Raw genomic sequence first — 9,377 nt, forward strand, 5'->3', positions numbered from 1 at the left:
TTTTGTATGTTGTATGTATCGTGTACTGTCTTCTCACAATAATCTAGAGAAAAGAATTTATCGAAAAAAGTCCACATGTAAGTGGACCTGCACAATTCAAACCCTCATTGCTCAAGGGTTAGCTGTATCGAGGGGAAAATGGACAAATCAGTGGTTGCCAAAGGTTGGGGTTGGGAAGGGAGTTGACTACAAGGGAAGGGAAGTTTGGGGCTGATAGGAACATTCCATACATGACTAAGATGGGCATTCTATGACTGTATGAGTTTGTCAAAACTCATACTGTATATTGAAAAAGGTGAACTTGTACTGTATGTAAAGCATACCTGTGTTATAAAGAAACAGAGAAAACGCGCTGACCGTGGCTGGTCACTGGGGGTCCAAGTCACACATTTCTGGGCTGCCCCCACCAGAGACTGAGCGAGGGGGCATGGGCCTGGCATTGCACCCAATGCAGGCCTCCTTTAATGGGCACTCTGCTCTGAGCTCCCCCTTGGGCTAGCCAAGACCCCGACAGATCTGCACACAGCTTGAACCTCATCCTGCCAATTCCACTCTTCCCTTTCCTGAGTGTCCTACAGGTACTCCAGTCAGGATGCTTTTCCTGCTTGTTCCTGCCACTTCCCCCTTCGTCTTGCTCAGGGGTAGCCCTCAGCTGACCTCTTGCAGTCTTAACACCAGCTTATCAACTGCCTCACAGGTGACCCAAGTGGACACACCCAGCATTTCCCAAACCAATTTCATCTCAGGGTCCTTATTTAAAAGGAATACTTGTCTTGATCCTGTGGAAAACACACTTAGTGAAAGCTTGTAGGGTCATCAGTTTTGTCCCTTCGTGCTTCCCGGGAACCCCCACACTACCATCCACCCCGTGCTCGTTTTTCCTGTCCTGAGGGATCCGAGAAGTCGCAGAAAGGGTACGATCCTCTCCCTCCCCACGGGCACCTCCTGGTAGGAAGGTTCCAGCCCTGCAGGGCCAGGGGAGGGGGGCTGCTCCTGAGGGTGACCACTCACCTTCCAGGATGGGATTGGCCTCCAGGACCTGCTGCTCAATCCACGAATGCTGGCCGCTGACGGTGGCCAGGAACTGCAGGATGAGCTTGGTGGTCTCCGTCTTCCCTGCCCCAGACTCCCCACTGCAAAGAGGACCCTCAGGGCGTCAGTCTGTCAAACAGCCATGTCTTCAATACCCTAGGCTGGTCTGCAAACCCCCCACAAGCCCGCTTTCAGGTCTGAATGGGAACTCCCCCTCCCTGTGCACAAGTCCCACCGCATTTCCCCTGTGGGTCTCAGCTGTCTACTTTGTATAAGTTATTGCTGTGTTCCTCTTTTCTGCCCTGCCTTGGATGTGAGCCCCTTGAGCGTGGTTGTATCTGGTTTATTCCAGTGTCACTGGCCCAGGGCTCAGTAACTACAGATGAATGAACAGGACCAGACGATGCAATATTTTGATGTAACATCCTCTTTATGAGCCGTGAGTTTATGTGGGCCAGAGGGGAGACTGCGACTCCGGGTTGTAGGTTTGAGCCCCACGCTGGGTGTAGAAATTATGTAAAAAAAAATAAAATCTTAAAAACAACCAACAATTGAGGAAAATCAGAAGTAACATAAAGGGGGACGATTAGTTATGGTCCCTCTGGTCAGAGAACATCATGCAGCCATTAGAACCAAGTCTATACAGAGCTCTCAATTACATGGACAATGCTTATTAGGCACAGTAAAGTGACAAATGTCCCTACTATTCAGTAGAATTTTAACTAAGTGGATAGGGGAAGCTTTTTCTTCCAAAAGTATCTAGGAATTTTTTCTGAGAATATTTTTCTGAAATTTTATAAAATTTTCATATTGAAGATACATTAATTTCATAATGGTGAGGTATGAAAACTAGTTTTTAGAAGTTCCTTAGGGAGTTTAATGAAGTTAAAAATATACTCATGTCTGGCATATCGCACACACTCGGGTTTGTAGTGATTACTGTATTATTATTGAGGCTTGCATGTCACTTTTGGGTAAATTATTTTTCATTATGGGAGATGTCAAACATTACAAATGGAGGCTGAATAGTGTCTTACTAATAAAAGCAATGCCTGTCACCTGGTTAGAAATGCAGACTCCTAGGCCTACCCAGCTCTGCTCAGTCAGAATCTGCATTTTCACAAGATCCCCAGGAGATTCCTGCACCTTACGGTTTGCATTATGAGCTCCCACAGTCCCATTTCCAGCTTCAACTCCTGGCCCATTTTGTTTCCCATGCTGTACTATTTTGAAGCAAATCCCAGACAAATACTGTTTCATCTGACAGTATTCATTTTAAGAAAAGTTTTGATCAAAAATGTTCACAATTACTATGCCAGCCAAGTCAGTCCAATCAACAAATCTCCACCGCCTGCCTCGAACATAAGTTCCCCAAACAACCCTCTGAGGTAGAGACAGGATACTGAGGGCAGAGCGGAGGTGACTTGCTTATGGCTTTTCTTATGGCCTTGGGGGAGGCGAGGGCAGGAAGAGAAGGCAGTTTGACTCAGAGTGATGTTCTGTTCATGCAAAAAGCCACAGATAAGGGTGCTCTGCCCTCTTCTTGAGCCACTGCTGTCCTGGAGGTGAAGGCTGGCCCAGTGAGCTTCCAGGCCAGCCTGGGGCCCAGCTCTGCTCGGGAAGCCTCTTGCAGTGAGGCTGGTCCTCCCATTCCTGGGGTGGGGGGGTGGGTGGCGGGGCACATTGGGAGCACACGGAGTGGAGAGGCAGAGCCCGGGAGGGAGACAGAGCACCCACCCTCCTTGGCGTATAACTCCATTCACTTCCCAAGAAGTGGAAGTCACCCCAGGACACTTCTCCGTCTTCTTTCCAGTGCCCTGGGTTCCCTACTTAACAGCTGTGTGTCTGGGAAAGGATCTCAGCCTCCCTGGTGCTAAGTACCACGCCGCCCGCAACAGTAAAACAGGAATAAGAGTATCTACTTCAGAGGGTTGCTGAGGACAGTAAATGCGATCATCTATGCTATAGGACTTCATTCTGGTCTCTGTGCCATCATCCCGTGCAGAGAGGCCATGCTTCGTCTGCCCTCCACCTACAGCAGCAGCCCCATCATGGTCTTTCCTCTTGCCCTGCAGTGCTGTTCTTCAAAGCTTTCATTACCTGCCTGAAAAATTGGCTTATTTATTGCCTGTGTGTCTCCCCTTCTAGAATGTAAGCTCCATGAGGCAGGGATTTTAGTCCCTTTCATTTGCTGCTGTCTCCCCACGGTAGTACAATGCGGGGCGTACAACTGGAGCACTGTGGGACCTCAAATGAGTGAATGAATGAATGAAGGAATGAATGAACGACTCTACTATAGCGCCAAGCAATGTGCCCTGGAGGCAAATTCCACCCCCTCCTTCCTTTCCCTCTCCCTCCCTTCCTTCCTTACCAGGAGGGCCTGTGCAGGAAGCAGGGAGGCCAGGCCAGGCCAGGCAGGGGGTCTTTGAAGCAGGGTCAGGATCTGGACTGGAGGAGGACATGTCCCTCCTGGGCCCCAGCAACCTGAGAGCCGGCCCCTGCACCTGCTGCTACCCCTGTCCTCACCCGAGGCCTGCCCAGAGATTTTTTTTTTTTTTTTTTTTTTTTTTTAGTGAGACCTCTCCTGTTTGACCCCTGAGCCCCCTAGCATCTATTCTGGGTGCCATTCAATGTGTCTATCCCATTTTTCCTTCCTTGTCTCAGGAAATATTCACTGAGGGCAGGGCAGTCCAGGCTCTGCTAATACAGTGGAAGAGCAGGTTCTGCAGGAAGGAAGCCCTGGAGGGACTTGTCAGGCTGGAGGGGCAGTAGGGGCCAGGGGCAGGCCAGCTGGGGTATTTGCCGCTGAAGGGGAGCCCCTAAATAAAACAGGCCAGCCGGGGGCTCGTTGGGAGAGGTTTAGGGAGAGGAGGTGCTCCCTGCTTTGCTAGACATTCAAGGCCGTGCCCGGCCCATCTGACCCCCCCAGGAATGTGGGGAGCCTGACCCCCACCTGATAATGCAGCACTGGTCCCTGTTGTTCCTCTTCATGTTGAAGTAGCAGTTGTTGGCGATGGCAAAGACGTGTGGGGGGAGTTCGCCCATGTGGCGATTGTAATACAGCTGCGCCTGCTCCGGGGTGTAGAGGGGCAGCACCTGGAATGGGTTCACGGCCACCAGGATGGAGCCTGTGTAGGTCTGGGGACGGGAGCAGATGGTTAGTGCCCTCTGCTCTGAAGGCCCACACTGCCCGGGCCTGACCTTGGCCTGGGGTGCAACCCACTGAGGGCTACCAGGCCTGGCTGAGCCTGGCGGGGAAGTGAGGTCTGATTCTGGGCCGGGGAGACAAGACGCTCAGCTGCTCAGATCCTCCCTTTGGAAAGATGGGGGTGTTTACTATGAATGAGAGCTGGGGGCAAAGATTAAGTGAGGTGCTCTATGTTAAATGTTTAACATTCTGTCTGGTATTTAGAAGGCTCAATAAAAATAGGCTGACTTTATGAGTCTTCACCTGCCTCCCACAGGGGACTCCGTGAGGCTGGCCAGCAACAGTAGCCTCCACTGATCCCTCCTAGGATCCCTGGTCAGGACCACCTGCTCATCTGGAGCCCCCGAGGTGCCCGACTGCCCCTCTGGGGGTGACACAGGGATAGCCACCTCGTCAAGTCACATGATTATCCACATCCTAGTTTTCATTTTAAGAATGGAGAGTTCAATCTCTCTGACTCCAAGGACTGTGACAATCAGATAAAAGAATGCAAGCATAAGCTCTTTGGAAAGGATAAAGGATAAGCTCATTTTAGCTTATTGGCGTTATCAGTCCCAGGAGCTCTGACTCACATTCAGGCAGAGTGGACTCAGCGTGCCCTGTCCCTTCTCTCCTGCAGGGCCTCCTCACTCTCCTGACCAGCCCTCCCCTCTCTTTGGGGTCCGCTGCTCATTCTCCCACTGCTTTGATCGTTCTAGAAAGGCTGCCCAGAGCCACCCCAGCCACCTCTCACCAGGAGAGACCCCAGGCAGGCAGTGACTTCCTAGGCCACACCCAGTTAGGGCAGGGCTGGCATCAGTTTTGAATGCTGCCTCTCCTGGGAATATCTGCATTGGAACAGGGATGCGAGCCTTAGGGCTGGGGTGAACCTCCCATCCACTGCCAGGCTTTGGGAGAAGGACCCACATCTACCCACACAGCCCTTCTGGCCATCACAGGACTCATTTCACAGGGGGACAGGGGTCTTCTGCCTGGTGACTCTGTCTCTGCCACATGCCTAGGAAGGGGCCAGGCAGACAATGCCTACCCCCACGGCCTCCGGTCCATTTGGCCATCAGAGCAGGCCTTCCACTGAGCCATAGTACTAACTGAGCACCTACTGTGTGCCAGGCACTGTGCTGGCATGCTACACATCAGCTTTCTGAGACCTCAAAAGTATTGTCACCCTACTCATTTTGGATCAGGGAGCAGAGATGGAGAAGCGTTAAGTTCCTTGTTCCTTGCCCATCTCATGTACTGAGGGCATGGGCAGTGGGGACTGAACCAGCTGTGCCTGGCTCCAAACCCACACTGCCTGTTTTTTTTCCGCCCCCCCCAGCCAGGAGGTCAGTGCCTGTGGACCGAACCCCCTGAACTGGGGGGTGGGAATGGGGGACTCACATAGATCTTGTGCTTCTGATAGCGGATCAGGAGGTTGTGCACCATGCCTGCCTCGTTCAGCTCCCCCAGGCGGATCATGTCATCCACGCCTTGTACCGAGTTGGGGTGCATGGGGCTGAGGGTGTCAAGGTCCTCTGCTCGGATCCAGTGTTCCTGGAACAAAGGACACAGACTCCCCTGAAGGGCAGCCAACCCGCTGCTCTTCTTCTCCAAGTTCCCAGGAGATCAGCTGACCTGGTGGCTTGACTAGTCTCTGGCAGAGGTCAAGGGAAACCTGAGGCAGGATCAGGGCAGATTGGGGTCGGAGAAAGAATGTGTCCAGAGCCACGGGTCAGTGTATAGCTGGGGCTAATGGCACGTTTCAGACCAGGGTCAGAGGAACTTGTAGCCAGAAGTCAGATTTGGCTGTGATTAGGATCAGGGACAGTTTGCAGCTGGGGGCCTCACAGATTGTTAGAATAAGAGCATGCAAGTAAAAGTGCTTTTTAAACTGTAAAACATCATTTTGCAAATAGAAGATATTATTGTTCATCTTTTCCTGGCTTCCCTAATATGGAGCTCACAGGTCACAGCCTAGAATCTTCTCCCTCGAGGCCAAATTTCCACATGCCCCATGCTGTAGCACCTCAGCAAAGAGGTCAGCACGAGGAGGACTAAAGGGACCAGCTGGACCCCTCACACTGCACGCCCTTCCCCAGGGCACTGTGCTTGGCCGGGCTTGCTCCCCCAACCCCAGGTGGCTGAGCTGCAGCCCTGCAGGCCACCACAGCTTCCCACTTCTCTCTCACCTGGGCTGTTTTGTTCAGCATGAGCTGAGCCTCATCCCCTTCCTCCTCACATTCTGGGGCCTCTTCGCCATGTATCTTTCTCGAACACCTCTCCATTTCTCCTTTTTGTCCTTCCAGCTCACCCTCTTTACTTTGCAAACCTGCTTTCTGCCGCCATCTCCTCTCTGCCACAGACCCTTCCTCACTTCACTCCTTCTTGCTCCCCTAATTGGCCAAGTTTTCCAACTACCAACTTGCTCCCTGCTCTTTGATTATAGAAACACTCCCCAAGACAGACCCGTGATGTTTACCATGACAAGACCCCACTGTGGTCTGTCCTGCCAGGTAGGATCCCCCCACTTGGGGTCTGGAACCCCTGGTGTTGGGGAGCAGCACCAGAAGAGGAGAGGGGCTCAGGGCCCTGGAGGGATGGGGGTAGGGGTGGGCCCTGAGCCCCTAGACAGCCTGGCCACACTGACCTTGCCTTCATCATCTTCAACCAAGATCTTGCCAGGCTTTGTTTCCTTGACAATGCACCCGATGGCCACACTGGTCTTGTTGGCAGAGAGGGGGCTCAGCCACACATGGTCACCCTGGAGAGCAGAGAAAAGACAGTGGTCAGATGCCTGCTCCACATTCCCCTTCCTGCTCAAGACTTACCCTCTCCTGGGGGCTGTCGCTTCCAACCAGGACCCCCCAAGGTGGCTGGGGTGCGGTCTCCCCCACACCCCTTCCTCCTGCTCCTCTTCATCTTTCCTTCTCCTCCTTCTTCCTTCCCTCCTTCCCTGCCCTCTCTTGCTCTTGCCGGGATGGTAGTGGGAGGTGGGAGGTAGCAGGGGAAGATTCCCTGGCCTTGCTTGGTTCTAGGAAACAGACAAGCCATATTTGTAGGAAAACAGTCCCACTGTGAGTTGGAAAAAGTCTTTGCCCTGTGAATAGCTCTATAGCACCCAAACCCTTTGGGTGGGGAGAAGCAAAGACCAAACTCTCACTAGGTTTCTGCTAGCCTGCAACATGGCATTGACCCACATGAACTTCCTTCTGATCCAAGAAAGCTCACTCCATTCAAAGAGGAGTAATCCAAAAGGAATCAGCACAGGTCTACATACAAAGATACTGAAATCCAAAATGAGGAAAGGAGGAGGTGAATTATTCTCACCAGGGAAAAACCAACCAACCAACCAACAAAACTGCCATGCAACAGTGGAAAGTTGTGGTCAAGTATTTCACCATGGCTTCCAAAACCTTATTGAAGAGTAGAGCAGGAGCAAGAGCTCAGAAATCAGATGCTGAGACAACTGAAAAGGATGAGATGTGAATTGGCAAAGCTCGAGAAAGAATCGGAAGAAAAGAGATAAACATGGACCAGAAACGAAAACAGAATTGGAAACAGCAGAGGAACAAGCACTACTATACTAAAAGCACAGTGAAGATCACTGAAGACAGGAGGAGAGAGTGAGAAGAAGGACACACAAATGTTTAAAGTGAGGATTAGGAAGAAAAAGATAGATAAGGAAGATGGACAAAAATACACATAAGTGCCCGAAGAAGGTAACTAGAAATAAAACCCAGGAAGATTATTTAAAGTTATAATTCAAGACAACTTTCCAGAAATAAAAGAAGCCTTGCATCTGTGGATTGAAAGCACACTGGGTCCCAGGAAATAAAGACAAAGAAAAATCAGCTCTAGGACATAGACTAGTGAAGGTTATTGAACTTAAAAAACAAAGAAATAATTTTGAGGATGTAGGCAGACAAAAAGATAAGTTCACTTATAAGGAGAAAATTCAGGACAAAGTCAAATCCTATGTGAGGGCTGAACCACTCCTACAAAGATCTCAAGAAAAGAGCAACCCACTTATTAGGATGGCCACTATCAAAAGAGCAGAAAACAACAAGTGTTAGAGAGGATGTAGAGACATTGGAACTTTTATACACTGTTGGTGGGATTGTAAACTGGTGCAGCCACTGGGGAAAACAATATGGAAGTTCCTCAAAAAATTAAAAATAGAACTACCCTATGACCTAGCAATCCCACCTCTGAGTATACATCCAAAGAAATTCAAAAAAAGATCTTGAAGACATATTTGTACTCCCATGCATTGCAGCATTATTCACAATAGCCAGATGTGAAAGCAACCCAAGGGTCCATTGACAGATAAGCAAATAAACAAAATATGATATATACATACAATGGAATATCATGCAGCCTTAAAAAAAAAAAAAGGAATCCTATCATATGGTACAATGTGGATGGACCTCCAGGACATTATGCTAAGTGAGATAAGCCAGTCACAAAAGGACAAATGCTGCATTATTTCACTCATAAGAAGTATCTAAAGTAGGGATATGCATTGATACCCTCGGGGCTTAGTGCATCAGAGAGGGCTTCTGCAGAGTGTCCTATGCTCAAACTCTCTGCCTTCTATTTAGAAGGGGGCGTTCCCATCTTTAGGGTGTAAGAAGATGCTAGAGGATGGTGCCAGTTTAGGTGCCGCTAAAGATCAAGAGAAATTCATAGGAAAATGGAAAAGCAAAAGTTCTGATGTTTTGCTTTGGATTTCGCCAAGTTAATCAACTTTCTGAGTCCTCTTTTCAAAAAGGTACCCTACGGCTGTTAATGGAAGAGATGTGCTTAGACTGGAACCCTGATGCAGTATTAATCAGTATCCAAAAAAATTCCTCCCCATCTACCACGATGGTTAGCTTGGTTGACTCTGGTACAAATCCCAGCTCTTCTCAGTTACTTAAAATCTTAAGGGTCAATAGGACCAAAAGGAAAAAAGGGCTCAGTTTCCTATCCACTTGTTTTTGTCTTCAAGTTTTCCTCTTCCAATGCTACAAAAATTGTTATGGAAAAGGAAAGGGAAGGTTCAGAAGTTTTACCTTTTAGTTTATCAAGTTAAATCAACCTGGGTGGTCCATTTGTCAAAAGGTGAGTAAGAAAGTTGATAATAAAAATATACAAAAATTAACATACTAAAGGTTTG

The 9,377-nt window shown here is 49.5% G+C and overlaps 1 protein-coding gene across 1 annotated transcript in view; it reads right to left on the bottom strand.

The window, feature by feature from the left end:
* MYO7B (myosin VIIB) overlaps positions 1-7,403 on the bottom strand; it is a 68,310-nt gene extending 60,907 nt beyond the window's left edge. The window contains exons 1-5 of the mRNA XM_078070021.1: positions 7,380-7,403; positions 6,867-6,980; positions 5,621-5,773; positions 3,986-4,170; positions 1,012-1,133 (exon numbers count right to left, since the gene is read on the bottom strand). Of these exons, the coding sequence (XP_077926147.1) occupies positions 1,012-1,133; positions 3,986-4,170; positions 5,621-5,773; positions 6,867-6,980; positions 7,380-7,403 (598 nt within the window). The remainder of the gene's footprint in view (positions 1-1,011; positions 1,134-3,985; positions 4,171-5,620; positions 5,774-6,866; positions 6,981-7,379) is intronic.
* Between the last annotated feature and the right edge of the window lie 1,974 nt (positions 7,404-9,377).

The sequence above is a fragment of the Halichoerus grypus genome, chromosome 4 (assembly GCF_964656455.1).
Source record: "Halichoerus grypus chromosome 4, mHalGry1.hap1.1, whole genome shotgun sequence".
Classification (NCBI taxonomy): domain Eukaryota; kingdom Metazoa; phylum Chordata; class Mammalia; order Carnivora; family Phocidae; genus Halichoerus; species Halichoerus grypus.